The following is an 18,573-nucleotide window of genomic DNA, read 5'->3' as shown; positions in this document are numbered from 1 at the left end:
TAATAAATGCCATAGAAGATACAAATGAACACTTGGGAGAACAAGCAGAAGCAAGTAGCAGAAAAAGCAAGGTGAAGTAAAGAGTAGAGTAGGAGGAGGAAACACAAATACAGTAAAAAAGCAGAGTACAAGAAAAACAGTGTTAAGAAAAATCACAGTATACAAAATAGAAAAAAGCAATAAAGTAATACAAAGTACAAGAAATCAAAAGCAAACTAACCTTTCCCTCACAGTGAGCTGTGGCAGTCTGGGTGAGCTTTTCCAGCACAGATAAAGCCACCCTTGCAGGGGACACATGAATTTGAACCAGGCACCTCGTCATTTGCAGTCAAATGCTGTACCACTGAGCTATACCCCCCATTCTGCCACTTGTTGGCAGGACAGATTTGTGTCCCAGAAACTTCCCCATCTGTGGAATAGACTCCCTCTCCACGTCAAGCAGAATACCTCTTTACCCCTTTTTAAACACAACCTGGATAATTGGATGGGAAATGGAAAATATATCCCTGGGTTTCCACCCCGTGTCCCTGCTGGACAGGGGCATTGGATGATGACTTGTCTAAACATGGCCTTAACTCTTAGCTAGGCTTATAAGGACTTCGGGGCCAATAGCCTAGTAACTTTCTGTGATACTATATTCCTTTCCTTCCATCAACTGAGTGACACATACAACTGGAAGCACACCTTGCCCAGAGGTTCCTGGACTTCAATTCCAAATGCTTGGAACAGATAATCTGTCCCAGGATCTGAATGTTTCAGTGCAGATTTTTATAAAACCTTTGTGCAAATAATTTAAAATATTCTGCTACAAATATTTATATTGGTGTTAAGTGAATTTCTGATTTTCATCTTAATTAAAAAAAAATATTCCCAAGTCAAATTTAGATCTCAAGAACTTGTTAAGTTTCAGACAAATTCCCCTTATAAACATTAATTTAAAAATCTATGCAACTTTTTTAGCATTTAGATTAAAATATGTATTACCTTCCATAATATTGCCATTCCAGTCAGGATTCATGAAAGCTTGGCAAACTTGTGATCATACTTTAGTTCTTGAATCCTTGACTTTAAAGATTATAAACATGAAATATTTATCCTTGCCTTAGATGTTACCAAAGCCTTTGACTGCATAAATTGCAATTTTCTCTTTGCAGTTATATCATGCTTTGGTACTCCACACCATTCCTAAATGCTACAAAAATTCTGTACTCCATTGCTCATGCATACTTATCTCCTCTTATTGCAATTGATAAATGGTGCAAGACAAGGATGACCACTATCACTCTACCTCTTAATCTCTATTTCAGACTTCTGTTACTCTTAAATCATTTACTGCATACCTAAAATTTACAACATAATTCTACCACTAACTGATTATGCAGATGACATAAATCTAGATTTTGTTACCAAATATAGATTTACCAGAAATCTTAAACCAAATATACATCTATTCATAGTTTTCTAATTACAAATTAAACTTGCCGATATCTTCTATTATACCCTATACCTCTAATATACTTTCCAACTTCTGAAAATAATTTCAACACTTTATTGAAGTATTTGGGTGTACATTTCCACCATAACGCCACCTTATACTACCAAGATAATCTTACAAGGATGTGGACAAATTGAAATGGTATAAGCTAAATTTTTCTCTACTCTGAAAGCAGCTGTAATTACCTAGACGTCTGTTTGGTTTCAACTTTTCTTTTCTAGTAATGCATAACATTTTTTAAAAACTATTACATCAAACTTGGGTAAGTTTATATGGTATCCCAAGTCTATTAGACTAGCTTACCACAAATTAATACAGTGAAAAAACAAGGTGGTTTGAGTTTACCTGACTTTAATTTAGATTACAATGTAATTAATGCTAGCAGATTACTGAAAACTGAATACATACCCAGACAAGACGCACGGCACCCTATGTGGATAAAAATATGGTACAGCCGCATACAAAAATATCCTTGTAACCCAAGTCCATTAGCATTCTTAAGAAGGTGCATCAAAGTACTTAAAATACATAAATTCATTACACACAAAATATCTGTCACTGATTAATTAATACCCTGAACTTGCAAGAACCTTTTGCTTTACTACAACCAATCATCTACTTAATTTAAACCCACATTACAAAATGAATCACCTCCTATCTATTTACCTGCTACTTAAAGGCAAAAATATCATATACTTTTACCTGTACAGATCCTCCTTATTGCACGAGTTAAAGGCCCTTAATCTGCCACAAAGTTGTATCACTGTATTAAATGACACTATATTAAGACAAATAAAATATTTACTTTTTTGTATGCTTCATAAGCTGACAGATTCTAAAATAAACCTATGTTTTTATAAACACTTATGAACTTCACTAATTTTAGAAAGTATGTTTCTAACTCCTTTAAATTTGAAGGAGATAATTTATATATTTTAGTACTTATTCTAACTACTGGGCACACTTTAACCATTTTTTGCTGTCAGTCAAATAAACAAATCAATTCAGCTAACTCTAAAATCTGTCTCTATTAAAACTATTCTACACACCTCATGATCCTTAACAGCACTTGTATATGACCCCAGCAAAATTAGGTAAATAATATTCTAACAATTCAGCAAGCTGTCCGCTATGTAATTTGCAAGTATATGTAATAAGTCAGCATTGTAAACATTCTTGGAGACTATGATGTGCTTTAAAGGTCAGGCTAGAAAAATGGGCTGTGAAAAATCTTTGCCATGGAATTTGCAGATGTCCTTCAAGGATGCATCTGCAGTCATCACATATGGGTTGTCCTGCCCCAGGCAGCCCTTCGGTCGGCTGGATTCCAAAGTCTGGGTCTGGCCTCGGCTGATGTCGCACTTTCCCCGACGTCACAGTGTCTGGGGTATAAAACATCAGCCAACGCCATCTTCCCCAGTCTTTCTTGCCGCGTGGTGCCCGAAGCAGAAGCAGTTCGCAAGTGCCGGTCGGCCAGCTCCTGTGATTCCGCTACCGAAGACTTCGAAAAAGCTAAGTACCCCGTTGGGGACTCTTTCTTGCCTCAGCCGATGTCAGATAAAGTTAATAATTGTTTAACTTGTGGGAAACAAATACCTCATAAGGATTTCCACTCTTACTGCCTCCCCTGCCTAGGCCCAGACCACGACGTCTTGGCCTGTTCAGCCTGTGCTTCCTTCAACCGACGAACTCTTAGACGTCCGTCGGAGTTTGCAGAGGAGTTTTTTGAGGCTAGTTTTGCTTATAAGATGCCGTCGGAGACTCCCGACTTCGCATTTAGTTAAAAAAACGGAAGGACAAGGACCAACACACGCGGACCGCGGTTTCGGCTGAAACCACGGTCAGGCCTACCGCGAGTGTCTCGGTCTCGGCTGAAACAGAGTCCTTGGTACTTCCTATTACCGAAACCACACAACCGACTACCTCGGCCCCGGAGGCCCCGGCCAAGTCGGTCATTGAATTACCTACTGAAACCGGTGTCCAGGAACCTTCTGACACCATTCCTTTAGATAAGTCTACTCCTGCACGTGCTGCAGCCAGACCCCTTGCTTCCATGTCCATTAAGGCTTTCTCCAGGGCTAAAGCTGCTAAACTTACTAAGGCTTTGCCTCCCAAGGTTTCCTCTCAGAGACCTTCTACTAGCTCTCAGATTCTTACCCTAGCAGAGGATCTGATCTCATTAATTAGAGGTTCCCAACCTCATCCGGACAGGGGCTCTCAACCACCTCCAGACAAAAGGCCCAGGGTTGAGCCCTCTGATCCCCAGTCCTCAGATGAGTCCACCGATGGCTCTGCTCTGTCAGACCACCTGGAGGAGGCTTATTCGGCCTACGAGGATTCTGATGCTGAAGAATCTATTCCCTCGGCCTCCCCTCCTGAAGAGTTTTCCTTTGGAGAGAAATTACACTCTATGAGAGAACATTTTCAATAGCAGGGTCAGGAATTCTCTGATTCCAGAAAGAGATTAAGGACCTTTTTACATTTACCTCAGCATAGGCCCTTAGCTATACCTCCTGTTTTGAATGTCATTGATGATGTGTACTCTGATGCTAGTACTGCCCCTGACTCTCTCCCTCCGGTTCCTGCCAAACCTGATAGGTACTACAGGGTCCCGTACTCACATCTACACCTGTACAAGGCCCACTCTGCTGATCCAGAAACTATTTCCCAGGGCCCAAAAGGGGTTGCAGCTGCCACTGCTAAAAATCCTCTACCCTCTGAAAGAGAGTCCAGAGCATTAGAGAGATGGGGTAAGAAAGTGTATACTTCTGCAACTCTTTCCATGAGGGCATTAAATTGTCAATTTCATATGATACAGTACCAAGATTATTTACTAGATGAATTGCATAAGAAACTGTCCTCTTCTGAACCCCTTGATCGCAAATCCCTTCAGGATCTGGTGCATAACTCCCAGCAGGTTAGTAACCATTTCTTGCAGTGTGGTTATGATGCATTGGAAGCTTCATGTAGATCAGCTATGACAGGTGCAGTTATACGTAGGCATGCCTGGCTGAAGGAACAATCTCTGCCAGACCATGTTAAAGCTAAGCTTTTGGATGCTCCTATGGAAAAGCAAAAATTATTTGGTTCCACGGCTCAAGAGGTTTTAAAGAAATTTGAAGAAAAGGCAAAATCTGTGCAGACAGTTAAAGACTTTCTGCAAGTCCAACCACCGAGATTCAGCAGAAATTGGCCTACTAAGAATTGGTCCTTTGCGGACTCAGACAGATCTCAAAGAGGCAGGAATAGGCGTGCCAGAGGTAGAGGGCAAGCTAGAGGCTCCCACAGAGGCCATCAGTGGCAGCCTCCCAACCAGAGAGGTAGTGCAGGAACTACAACTGCTACACCAGGACAGACTCAATGACTTTATTTTGACTCCGCCGACCAGGGCTCAATTAGAAGCACCTTTGGGTGGAAAACTTTCTTTATTCTCAAAAAATTGGCACAGCATTACAAGGGACACATGGACACTGCAAATAATAGACAAAGGATACAGGTTCCACTTCCACTCATTGCCAAAAAGAAAAGGCATGCCAGACCTGCCACCAAATCAGAGGGCAGAGGCTTTGAAGCAAATTACCAACTTAATGCAAATGAAAGCCATAGAAAAGGTACCTCTTTCAGAACAAGGCCAGGGATTTTACTCCAGATTATTCCTTGTTCCAAGAAAAGAAAATCAATGGAGGCCTATTCTCGACTTGTCCGCACTGAATACTTACCTCATTGTGCCAAAATTCAAAATGCTGACTCTACAGCAGCTCCTTCCCATGCTGGGCAAGGGGTATTGGCTGGTGACTCTAGACCTCAAGGAGGCATACCTGCATGTCCCTATTTGACAAAGCTGCAGAAGACACCTCAGATTTCTTGCAGGGTCAGAGCATTATCAATTCTCAGCATTACCCTTTGGCTTATCTACTGCGCCCAGAGTATTCACGAAATGCCTGGCATCAGTAATTACACACTGCAGACTTCAGGGGATTCAAATCTACCCATATCTGGACGACTGCCTAATACAAGCGGACAGCAAGCAAGCTTTGTTAAAGGACTTGGACTATGCCATCCACCTGTTACAGGCCTTGGGATATACAGTCAACATTCACAAATCAAGACTGGTTCCATCCCAAAGAATAACTTTTCTGGGTGCGGATCTAGACACAACCACCCAAATGGCCTTTCTCACAGAAGAAAAACAAAAACAACTACCAGTGTACTTTCAGAATCTGACAAGACAAACTCAGCTGACTGCAAGGAAAATCCTGCAAGCCCTGGGTTACATGGCATCTTGCATTCTTCTGATTCCGCAAGCAAGACTGCATATGAGAAAATTACAATGGTACCTAAGAAGTTTATGGACACAGCACAGTCACAGCTTAGAAACTCTGATCCCACTCATTCCTTGCCTTCAAAAGGAATTTCTGTGGTGGGCTCAAGCCTGCCAGTCGAACAGCGGGTTGCCCTTCAGCAAGCCAAGAGCCAACCAAACCATCACCACGGACGCTTCAGACCAAGGTTGGGGAGCACACATGGAGGGCAGATGTATCCAAGGGCTATGGTCACAAAGAGAGCTGCGCATGCACATAAACCAAAAGGAAATGCTGGCAGTGATGCACGCAATCGAGGCCTTCAAACCTTTCCTTCAACAAGGCCACCTGCTCATATGGACAGACAACACCACAGTTATGTGGTACATAAACAAGCAAGGAGGCACCCATTCCTACCCTCTTTGCAGACTGACAATGAATCTATGGGAACTTGCTTTGAAACTCAACATACAGCTACAGTCCCAGTTCGTGCCAGGGAAAGACAATACACTGGCAGACAGCTTAAGCAGAACTACCATGGATGCACACGAATGGATGCTGCACCCAGACATCTTCTTACTCATCACACAATCATGGGGAAGGCCGGAAATGGATCTGTTCGCTTCCCCCCCTCAATCATCAACTGAAGAAATTCTGCTCAAGGACATACCACCCACAAGCATGGAAAGTGGACGCTCTCTCTTTCAGCTGGAAAGCTCTAACAGTGTATGCTTTTCCACCTCTCCCATTAATGACCAAGGTACTACTGAAGATCAGGACAGAACAGCCCAGAGTAATTCTGATAGCTCCAAACTGGCCAAGACAGCACTGGTACCCACTGTTAAAGAGCATGTCACAGACGAAACCATGGCCTCTCCCCCTATGGCCACTCCTACTGACGCAGCACAATTTCAGGGCTCTGCACTCCAACCTGAAAACCTTGCAGCTAACTGCCTGGAGAATACCATGACTCCTCCTCAGGATAACCTATCCCAGAGAGTGAAGGATATTATTATGGAAGCTCGCCGGCCTTCCACAAGGAAGGCATATTCAGCAAAGTGGAAAAGATTTCACACCTGGAACACAGCAAAGGGCCTAGATGTGACAGTGATGAACATGGCACATATACTGGAATATATGGCAGAATTGTTCCACAATGGCCTGTCTTACTCTTCCATTAAGATACATGCCTCAGCAATCTCAGCAGAATACAATGTTAACCCACCTGTCTTCTTTCATCCTCTCCTAAGACAATTTCTAAGAGGAATCAAAAACATTAATCCTCCAAGGAAACCACCTCTACCTACTTGGGACCTGAATTTCGTGTTGGAAAACTAACACTTCCTCCCTTTGAACCAGCAGCATTGGCAGATCTACAGTTTTTGTCTTGGAAAACTGCCTTCCTTCTGGCCATAACCTCAGCAAGAAGAGTATTTGAGCTACAAGCTTTAATGGCAGTGCAGCCATTTCTTATCTTCCATCAGGACAGAGTTTCTTTGAGGACCAATCCTACATTCATGCCAAAGGTGGTATCCAGGGTATCTTTGAACCAAGCTATTCACTTACCTACATTCTTCCCACAACCACAAAATAAAGGGGAGAGACTTCTGCACACCCTGGACATACACAGACAACTGCGCCACTACTTGGACAGAACTAAAAGTTACAGAAAGATTGACCAGTTGTTTGTAGCATATGCTGCTGGCGTACAAGGAAAAGCAATTTCCAAACAGACAATTTCAAAATGGATAGGAAAATTGCATTCGTTTTTGTTACTCCTTTCATGGAAAAACTGTGCCAGCTAACATTAGACCTCATTCCACGAGAGCCACAGCCACCACCACAGCCTTCCTAAGAGGGGTGGCTACCAAAGACATTTTAGAAGCTGCTACATGGAGCTCCATGCATACATTTGCCAAGCATTACAATTTACCTTTATACTCCAGATCCAGAGCAGGTTTTGCTACAGCAGTCCTGCAGGGTATCTTAACTACACCATCCTTTACTTAGTACCTCCACCCCCAGATTGGCTAGGGTATTTTTCCCATATGTGATGACTGCAGATGCATCCTTGAAGGACATAGTACAGTTTTGTACCTACCATAAATGTAGATGTCCGATAGGTATGCATCTGCAGTCAGGTTTACCCTCCCTCCTTCCCCTCTGTGGTATTCCTAGGGTGCTTACCCTTCTATTAGCTAGCTGGGGGAATCTATTATGGTGTATTTGTTTGTATATACATGTATATATATACATTTTTGCAAATGTTTGGAATTTTATTGCATTTCTCCAAATTTAGCCTTCCTAGAGGGCACCTGGCATCTGGGGCAAGAAAAACTGAGGAAGATGGCGTTGGCTGATGCTTTTATACCCCAGACGCTCTGACGTCGGGGAAAGTGCGACATCAGCCGAGGCCAGACCCAGACTTTGGAATCCGGCCGACCAAAGGGCTGCCTGAGGCAGGACAACCCATATGTGATGACTGCAGATGCATACCTATCGGACATCTACATTTATGGTAGGTACAAAACTGTACTTTTTACATATTCCATCACTTAATTTAGCTAAAGATGATTTACTGTCTTCGTATTTAAGTTACGCATAACTTCATTCTGTCAAGCAAGTTTTGGGTAATCGTATAGTAAATTTGAGGATTTGTCTCTGTCAAGGCACATAATTTGAAACCATTTAAGCAAAACTTACAAACTTTCTACAAGGATTACTGGAAAAAGATTCTTGACTTTCTCTTTTAAGCAATATAAAGTTTCTTTAATTAAACTTAATATTTACTAAAAAAAAAAAAAACTAGGGAAAAATAAATGTTTCCAACAAATGTAGAGCTATGCTACCTGCTTATTGCTTCTGAAGCATACAACACTTTCGTACGTAGTTGTATATGGCTGTCTTTTTTTTTTTTTTTTTTTTTTTTTTTTTTTATTTTTCTTCCTTTTTCTTTTTGCTGATGTTATTGTTTCCCTTTCTATTTGGTGTAATCAGTTGGAGTCTTGTTAACTTCATATGTTGTAAAACCTTAAATAAAACGTGGGAAAAAAAACAATATATCCATTTGCTTATATTTGTTTTGGTCTAACGTAACCATGAAGAGTACTTGCTACTCTGTGTGACTATGCCAACTGAGCCTCTAATACTGTGTGGACAATGCCAAGTCCAAAGATATCCAACTCATTGTTCCCTTTTTTCAAAGCCCTTGGGACTGAAAATGCATAAAGTTACCTTTGCCAGGTAGCTATCCAGTTGTATGAATTGTTCCTGTATTAAGCATAATTAGCTATTACCTGTGTTTGCTTAGGCTGACTCTGTAAGAACTGTAGCTGTTTAGGCAGCCTTCTTTGAAAATGTAACCCTTGATTGTATTTGTGCAGTGGTTGCACTGTCTTCATTAAATATCTTTGAAAAAAGCATTATGAATTTGAACTAATGTGGTATTGAACTGTGCTTTTTGAGGCTCCCTTTATCAGGGTTATGGCCTCATAGCATCCACTCAGCAGGAAGAGCATAGGACATTGTCCTGCAAATTACAGAAGATAGACCCACTCCTATTGTATGTGAAAATGTATTTGCTTAACATAACTGTAGAGCTGTAAGAATGGGTCTGTCCTTTGTAGTAGCCCTGCTACCCCCCCCCTCTTTCTTGGCTGAGATGGACTTGTGTGTCTTGCATATAAATATTTTTCTTATGTTAACCTCCATTCTGAAGAGGTAGAATCATATGGAGAATTGTCAAATAAAGGAGATGTATTAAGCAGCAACAAAAAGTTTAGATTACTAAGTGGCCTGAATGCCTATGGCTTTTTAAGTTAGACTAAACCTCTACGCCTAAACAATCTTTTCTTTTCTTGTTGGTGTTTAGTGCAACTTTAAGAAGTTTAAAGTAAGAGTGTAGCGCTGCATGTCATTTTCCTTTTTAACTCAAAGTTGCATACATTTTTTGTTTTTGCAAAGCACAGCAAGCTTTCCAGGACACTCCAACTGAGGGTCCCCTCCATGGAGTGGGGGCAACCATAATGGACTCTGCCTATGGGGCAAGGTCTGTTAGCAGAAGCAGAGCTTCCATGGGGTTTTCTGTTAGAGGCCCTTCCAGCAACCCTGAAGGGATTGCCTAACTGCTGCTCGGTGGAGGCAGTCGGGGGTTGAATGGCAGTCCACCCAAAAGCTTGGGAGGCCATGTGTTTTGAGAGTCCTGTCCAGAGGTTATATAATTCCCCTTTTTTTTTCCACACCAAAGATTCACAAAAATCTCTTCCAGATTTTCCACCCCGCTAGAGAGGGATGCAGCAGGAGAAATTCAAAAACTGTTGGCCACCTGAGTCTTCCAAGAACTCCCACCAGATTAGAGAGGATCTTTTCTATTCCAGATACTTTTTGGTTCTGAAGAAAAACAAGGACCTTGTACCCATTCTGGTTCTCAACAAATTTTACCGTTTTGTCAAACGGACCAAATTCCGGATGCTCACAATTTAGTCCATTCTTTTTCTCCTGAGGAAAGACAACTGTGGATCCTACCATCATGTAAAGATAGAGGGGCTCTGCATTAGTTGCCTATGCTTTCAGCTGGGGAACAATGATTATCAGTTGTGGGCTATACCTTTGGTCTCACCACAGCAACCTGGATATTCACCAAATGCATGGCAGTAGTTGCAGTCGGGCTCAGTCTGCAATGATTCCAAATATTCCCTTACCTGGATTGTTGGCTCCTGACTGAATACATGAAGGCATCCATCATCAAAGCCTGAAATTTCTTACTCCAGCTGTGTCTGTCCTTTGGTATAACACTGAATCATGGTAAGTCCAGCTTGAAACCAGTTCAAGTGTTCGAATTTATTGGGAGCCATTTGGATACAGTCACTCAGATAGCCAAGCTGCCATTTTCAAGGCTAAATTCACTTCGTCTACAGGCTTCACACATTCTGCAGGTTCCTAGACTCTCTACTGCTTCAATACTTCATCTCCTTGGGCATATGTCAGCTTCTGTTTTCTTGTACCTCTGGTGAGATTCTGTATGGGGATTTTACAATGGACTCTTGCATTCAGTGGTCTTATCTGACTCTTCCCATGGACTTTCCAGCACTTCTGACAGGTGTTTGTCACCACAATATTCACGGTTGGAGTACCCCCCTGGTTGCAGTGGGCCATTTTGTTGGGAAGATTGTCCAAAGTACCTGGTTGAGGTATGAGGCCAGTCTTCACATCGGTGTCTTGGAAAGAGGGCAGTACTCCTAGATTTGTAGGCATCTTAGGACCCCCCCCCCAAGGATGTCATTGCTTTACAGACTGACGATACATTGGTGGTATGGTATCTGAACAGGCAAGGAGGAACTTCCCCTGAATCCCACAGTAGCAGACTTTCAGCCACTGACACACCCCCCTGCTGTAATCCTTTTGTTTCCCTGTCCAGCAGAAAATGCAGCAGCTTTTATGCCCTGATCCCTCCAGAAGGATAGTCAACAAAAGACACTGTACAGCATGCTTGGCCCCCTGGTCTTCTGCCTATTTCCCCCAATGCCCTTGATAATCAAGTTTTTTCAGAAGGCAACCTGTTGCAGAGCAACAGTTATCCTCATTGCCCTGTTCTGTTCCGAACAGGTTTGGTTCTCCGTTCGTTCTTTGGGCTCATTTTCTTCACCCCCCCCCCCCCCCCCCGTGCTGGATCTAGTTCCATATTTGATTTCTCATCCTGCAGGATTACAGTTCCCAGGCCTTTGCTTCTTCAAGTTGACTGCATGTTTTTTCCAAATCCAGTGATAGCCAGGCATCCTAGACTCTGAGAGTTGATCGTATACTTTTTGTCCCAAAAACTCTCCACCAGAAGGTTTATGCTAGTAAGTGGATGCATTTTTCTATATGGGTTTCTGGCAAGGTTTTTTAAGCACATTTTAGATGCCATTCTGGACTTTTTGGCTGATCTTTTTCAGTCTGGCCTTGGTTATTCGACTGTTATAGTACATCTGGCCACCATTTCAAACTCCCATATTGGCAGGGATAATTCTGATTTGGCAGCTCTTATGCTTTCTAAGGCCTTCTTAGCGGAGCACCTTTTTGTTATGCCCACCTGTCAGGGACCTTGTGTCTCCTTGGGACATTCCTGTACTGCTGCAAGTTATTTCTAGACCTCTCAGCTATGATGTCCTTAAAATTTTTGGCATGGAAAACTCCCTTTGGTGCCCATCACTTCAGCCAAGAAGAGTCTCCAAACATTATCTTCTATACCTCTTGGCTCTGTCTTTATGAAATATTAAGTAATCTTAAGAACTAACCTGTTGTTTCTGTCCACAGTTGCTTCAGAATCAAATTTAAACCAGTCTATTCATTTGTTTTTTTTTTTTTTTTTTTCTCTCCAGATTTCTGTAACAAGAGAGAATATTTTGCTTCTTTGTTTGACTGTTGATGGAATCCAAGCTGTTTAAGCTGCCTATCTGGACAAAACCAAAAAGTTTCAGAAAACCTGACCAACTGTTTGTTCCATTTTCTAAGGCAAGACTTGTCAAGCCTGTTTCCAAAGTGTCCCTGTCCAAATAGCTTTCTGGTTTGTATCTCCTTTGTGTACTCCTTGAAAGGAATTATTTTACCTGAGAATCCTAAAGGTCATTCTACAAGTTTTGTGGCTACCTCCTCTCCCTTTTTTCTTTCATGCTTCTATTGATTGTCTGTGCTGCAACTACCCAGTCTAATGTTGATAATTTTGTGTCCCATTATAAACTGGATGTACAGTCAAGGTCTAGAGCTTCTTGTGAGTGTTTTTCCTAGGGCCCCTTGGGTGTTTACTGGCTGGGGACTCTGTCCAACAGGTTGAGACTGGACAGAAAAGACATAAGATATGAAAGTTATGTACTTACCACAGTGATACATCTCTGTTATCTTTGTGTTTCCATCTCAACCATCCCTCATTTTTTTTTATTCCAGTGAGTGCTCCTGATTGGTCTTGGTAGTCCCACCTCAAAGCCTGAATAGGAAGATCTATTTCAGAATCCATTTTCCCTGGACGCCTTTTCCTCCATCCTAATCATATTGGTGGTTCAGGAATTTCACCATGGAACAACTTGAGCTGAGGAGTGAGTGCAACAGTAGGGGCTTGTGGGTAGTGGAGGCAGAGCTCAGAGTCTGAAGATTCTGAATATGGCCAGCTTCAGATCAGAGTCAGATCTGACAACCTACAGGTTGAAGTGGATGGGCAAAGATAAAATGGATCCTCCTTTATGGTAAGTACTTAACTTTTGTTTTCTGTGGTACTTTTTGCACAAACCTTTCACTGTGTATTTCTTGTTTTCATTCTCTTCACTACTTTTCTACTTTCAACATGTGTTGTTGCAAGCTTCCTGAAAGTTCTTTTATTAGGACATTTCCTTTATCTTTTTTGTATGGTTAGGATTAGTCCTCTCTTATCACAAACTCGGTGCTTTTATTCTCTAAATATGCCTACAGTCGGCTCATTTTGCCCACTAATGGGCAGATTATCTCTGCTGTCTAGGTGACTCATGTAACATTAGTCCTTCTAAGGCCTTAGTGGGCTTCAGTAACTGTGCTAACCAAAGATTGTCTTAATAACTTTCTTCTCTCACACACTTTTTCTTTTCTTCAGAAAGGGATTGCAGTACAGAGATTCTAGTTTTTGTACAAAAAAAAGATTTTAAAAGTTGTTCTGTCCTGTGAATAAACCAGATTGCCTAGTGAAAGAAGCACCTACTAGTTTTGCAGCTGCTGCTTCCTCAATAATAGATGAGTCTTCCACTTCAACAGGACATTCAGTTAACATCCACAGTTGATTTTTAAAAGAAGGCAGGGTATCTGGGGAGTACTTCAGTAGAAGTAGTGGGCCCTTCTATCTTTGTTGTGGTTTCTGCCAGGCTGGCGAATCTTGTACTTCTCAGGCTGTTTGTCTCCTGTGTTTCCAGCCTTAGGTGTTTATGACATTAAAGCTTTTTGTACATTTGTTGTCCACCAACCAGAAGCTCTACCTCTTCCTTCATTGCCTTGGTGTGCCAGGGTGCTTCATTTTCATTTCCACTTGGTGACACTTTTTTGCCTTGACCAGTAAGTAATGCCATTTTTTTCTCCGCTCCATTCACATCACCCTGCTTCTTTACAGACTGGTCTCCCAGCTTCGTTTAATTGGATTCACCCCCTTTGCATATGCAGCATCCTGTTTTCCAGTGTAGTAGTATATTCATTTATCCAGTTCCCAAGAAGAAGTATAATTTTGATGCATATGATTTAGTGAATCTCGCATATTTGGCTAAATATAGGAAATGCTTAGCATTTTATGTTGAGAAAAGCGATAGGAAGTTTAAAAGGTAGAATTTGTGAGTATTATTCTGATGTATGTAGAGGGGTAGAAAACCATGCACTTGTTTCAGCATTTTAAAAATGAATGGACTGAACACACTTTTATAAATTGTAAGAACAATCAAGAGAGGTGGTGATGAATTTTCACTAACAGAGAAGGGCAAGTACAAATGGATATCTATTTTAAGAGCAGACCATCCACCAAGACTGATTGGGATATGCAGTTTAAAGCCAATTCTTTAATGTAGACCTTTGCGAAAATAATACAGTTTAGATATTTTATGATTTAGACTATTGAAATTATTGTTATGTTATATATAAGTATATGTTTATGTAGTATAAGCATTGTTTCTTTAAAGTAGAGTATTTTAATTGGTTAATAGATATTGTTGTCTGTGTTTATGCTCTGTTTGTTGCTCCATTTTTCTGATAGACTTGAGAAAGCACTATTGTAAAATGTTTGTGTTTTTTTTAAAAATAAAAAAAATCTGCCATGAAGCTTTTTGAGACCGTTTTTGCTTTTGGTTTTATTATTTTCCTACCTGGGGTCACGGAGTATGAATTGGTATTCCCAATGACTATATATACTCTTTGTAGGCTGATATTGGGTTTTCTGGCATCAGCAAAACTGGTAACAGTATACCTTATTTTAATGTGTTATCTGAAAAAAAATGCTAGGCAAAAACGTGTGTCGGGAGTATCCCAGCAGCACTGCCTGATTAAGTGACTTGCTTAGTGCTGCAGAGTAGGAGGTGGAGGGAGTCAAACCCTGGACTAAATGTGAAGCTGATTAGCAGCTCATTACCTTGATTCTGTACACTTTCTGTAACTCCGTATTAATCTTTCACAGTAATGGTGATCCCAGTACAGGTTTTCCTGGCATCTGTTTCTACAGTACTGGGCCTTGCTTTGTTCAGTGCAGCAGGATTCTCCTCATAGTACCTTAAAGCCTGTAAGGAACTTAGGCTTGCAGGAAACAAGACTGCCTCGCACCCTTGGCAAACTCGACAGACTGCTCTTTTACCCCCCACCCTTCATCTTGGCGGTTTCGAAGTATGTACCTTTTTCTTAAACTTCTGTCATTATGGTGAATACCAAGCTTTTTAACATGGGTTGTGGGTGATAATTAGGTTGTTACCATTGCATCTGCCAAGTTTAAAAAAAAAAAAAAAAAAAAAAGATCAGGAATACGCAAGTATAGATTTTTTAAATTAGGTTTTGGTTAATTTATTCTAAGTATGAATTACTGAGTTTTGTAAAACCGTAACTTTGTGTTAAAAAAAATAAGTTTAACATGCTTATTCCTTTGACCATTTCTTTAGAATAAGGACACTTAAAGAATTGAAATAAAAGGCATTTAATAAAACAAGCAGATACCAGGCTGATTTTCTGTATAGTAATTTAAAGATAACTACTCATTTCTGATGTGGTTGTATTAGTGGAGAACAGGTGGTTGTACAAGGCTGAGTCAGTGTTACATGAATTGCAGTCGTATACATTAGTTTTCGTGTATCAGAAATTAATTAGCTTGAAAATGTCTCTCTGACCGTGGTAGTAAAGAGGGTGGGTGAGTGATGAACTAATGTGTTACTTTAATCATCAAAATGGTAACTCACTATTCTTTCTTGGAAGTTTCAGTGTTGTCTTTGGCCTCAGTATGAAGGAAAAGATTGCCTGGAATGCATAATTTTATCTTACTTTGTGTTTGTCTTACTCTAGATGGGGAGACAAACTTGTTGTGGTTGCATCACAGATGCTGCGGTACAGAGCTTTGATAAGCTGGGAAGGTGATCCAGAAGTAAAACTGCCAGACTATTCCTACTGTATTTTGGAACGTCTTGGTCGAGCCAGGTGGCAAGGAGAACTTCAACGGGACCTCCACAGTGGTGCATTCAAGTAAGGTTTTTTTTTTTATTTTCTTTGCATTTTTTTCTGCCGTATGTGAATAATTGATTATTGAGAAAAGAAAACTGACCCAGATGTCTCAAACTTGTGTAACATAACACAAATCCAAACAAAAACACAAGAAAAAGTGGATATAGATGATTGTTTGAGTCAACTGCATATTTTTATTTAGTCTGTAAAAACAACTAGGTTTACAAAATGTGCAGTGACTGAATACCTTAAGTTGCCCTGCACTAATACTGCTTATAGTTCATTCTTTTATAATGTTGACATGTTGCAGAAAATAGTAAAACATTACTGATTTGAAAATTTAAGGATTTCATCAAAACACTGTGCATCTTTCATATTTGTTTATATATGTATTTTTTTAATATTCCCCCTCCCCCCTTTGAGAGTGGACCAGACTGGCATGAAGGTTTTGTCTGTGATTGTTTATGGACCGTTAGCCTTCTTACAGCAAACCTGCATTGCAGACCATGTGGATTAGTATCCCAAAGGACTCATTTAGTAGTAGCATCCTCCTGTGCTGTGCTACCACCTCTTCTAGCCCATCCAAGGACTTTGGAATCCCTGTCTAATGTGGAAGACTGAGGTAATGCTACTAGTTTCTAATCCCTCCCCAGGTGGCTAATGTGAGTAGGTACATGCCACACTTTCCAAATGTGCTTGTGTGCTACCACACATATGCTAATGAAGGCTGCCATCACCAGTCCTTTGCCCCCAGTCGTAACTAGTTTTGATGTTGCTTACAAAGTAATGAACCTCTGAAAAATACCACCTCTGCCTCCTTCCTGGTTGGGCGAGTCATCATTTAGCCACTCTGTCCCATCCCCCTTCCCAACTCTTCTAGCGCCTGGCCCTCTTCCTGAAATCATAGGTCACAGTCGAGGCTTTATTCCTCTGTGCTACAGAGCCAGAATACTTGTTCATAACATTTCATAGCCTGGCATGTACAGATTAAAAAACATTTCAAAAGTCACAATGTAATGGGAAAAATGCATATTACATTGTTACAAATACTGTGATGACATGTTCATGGACAATTTCAGAAAACGTGCCATAAATTTTAACTTATTAGGTCATGTGGGAATTGTATACTGGCAAATAAAAGAAATCAAAAGGCATAAGAAAGTTGTAATATAAGGAGATGACAAAAATAGTACTATAATATACAACAGTTACAGTCTTGAAATCAAAAGAATTCTCTTTGGTAATTAATATGTAGCACCCAATGGTCCATTTATTTAGTATCTTCTGTGTCAATTTAGAGTCCTTAGCTTGTATTTCTAACTGCTATATCACTTGCTTTTTGACAGTCATTTCCTTAGTTTGGGGGGGGGGGCATTTTTTTCCACTTATGAGTGGTAAAAGTGGTAACACTTCGCTGTTAAAATTAGTGAATCTTGCACAGGGTCTTTTGTTTTCTTAAACAGATCCTGATTCTTTAAAGAAAGCAAGTAAATAGTAGGTATTAACTGATTCAAGTTGTGCCACCGTCTGTTACTAATATTGTATAATATTCCTTTAAGCTGAATACTTTTCTCAAATCCAAAATATGTTTCCAGTTCCATACACACCTGTTTTCACACCTCCAGCATGAGGAGTATACTGAAAAATTCTGAGATCACTTTGAAGGAGTATAAATATTTAAACATGCATTGCCACCTACAGAATCTAAAATGCCTTTTTTTTTTTTTTTGTGGCACATGTAGGGGGGAAACTTCAACTTAATCCACACCTTAGGTGAGATCTGTTCCTGTAGATTTCCTTTCCACACCATTGCACGCTGAGTTTTCCCCTTGGCCACTTTGTATGAATGTATTAGGGTAATATGACTTCACTATTGTTCTTGTTTGCCACTGATTGTATTATGACTTTGCTCAGCTTAGAACTTCACTCTGTGAACACTTAGTGCTCCCCCTGGGTGTCACGTGTAGTGAGACAGAGCATTGCCCCCCAACCCCTAGGACAGGTGAGCCTACAATGGTTGCCCCCTCCAGTCTTACCTAGTAAGGTCTGACTGACATCTGAGCCTCTAGTTGAGCTTGGGTTGTGTTATGTAAGGATTCTGGTAAGCTAGCCAGTAGCTTGCATGGAGCTGGCTAGGGTAATAGGGGTCTATAGAACGTGATGGAATGATTAGGTGATCGAACACCTAAACATCGACCATGTAATATCGAAAGCTAAAAACAGCGAATGGCCAGTTTAACACAGGGAAAGATTTCCCTTGGCAGTTTGCTGGATTTTGCCGTTTTCTTGTCTGGGGGGGTGTGGGGGCACAGCCTCCCCCCCACTTAGTTTGGCTGTAAAGTTTTTTTTTTTTTTTTTTTTTGTGTGTGCCAATGGTAACGTTTCCCGGCAGCGTTCGCTATTTTTCAGTTCGATATTACGTGGTTGATTAGGTGTTCGATCACCTGATCATTTGATCACGTAATATAGACCTGGTAATAGTACCCATTAACTTTCAAATAATCCCATGTGTTAGAAACATCTAACACTATTCAGTAAACTACTATGCCTTATTAAGTCTGAATGCATCTCTGTCATGCTGCACTTCTTTTAGATCTTTAT

At 40.8% G+C, this 18,573-nt stretch overlaps 1 protein-coding gene across 1 annotated transcript in view; it reads left to right on the top strand.

Moving 5' to 3' along the window:
* Positions 1–18,573, top strand: part of GTF3C1 (general transcription factor IIIC subunit 1) — a gene marked incomplete in the record, with an annotated part of 1,808,906 nt that overhangs the window by 155,382 nt on the left and 1,634,951 nt on the right. Inside the window, 1 exon segment of the mRNA XM_044089472.1 lies at positions 15,817–15,993. Coding sequence (XP_043945407.1) covers positions 15,817–15,993 — 177 coding nt within the window.

This window comes from Protopterus annectens, chromosome 12.part0 (assembly GCF_019279795.1).
Source record: "Protopterus annectens isolate FY-2018-M chromosome 12.part0, PAN1.0, whole genome shotgun sequence".
Classification (NCBI taxonomy): Eukaryota; Metazoa; Chordata; order Ceratodontiformes; family Protopteridae; genus Protopterus; species Protopterus annectens.
The sequence above is the reverse complement of the archived record's forward strand: the minus strand, read 5'-3'. Positions and strand labels throughout refer to the sequence as shown.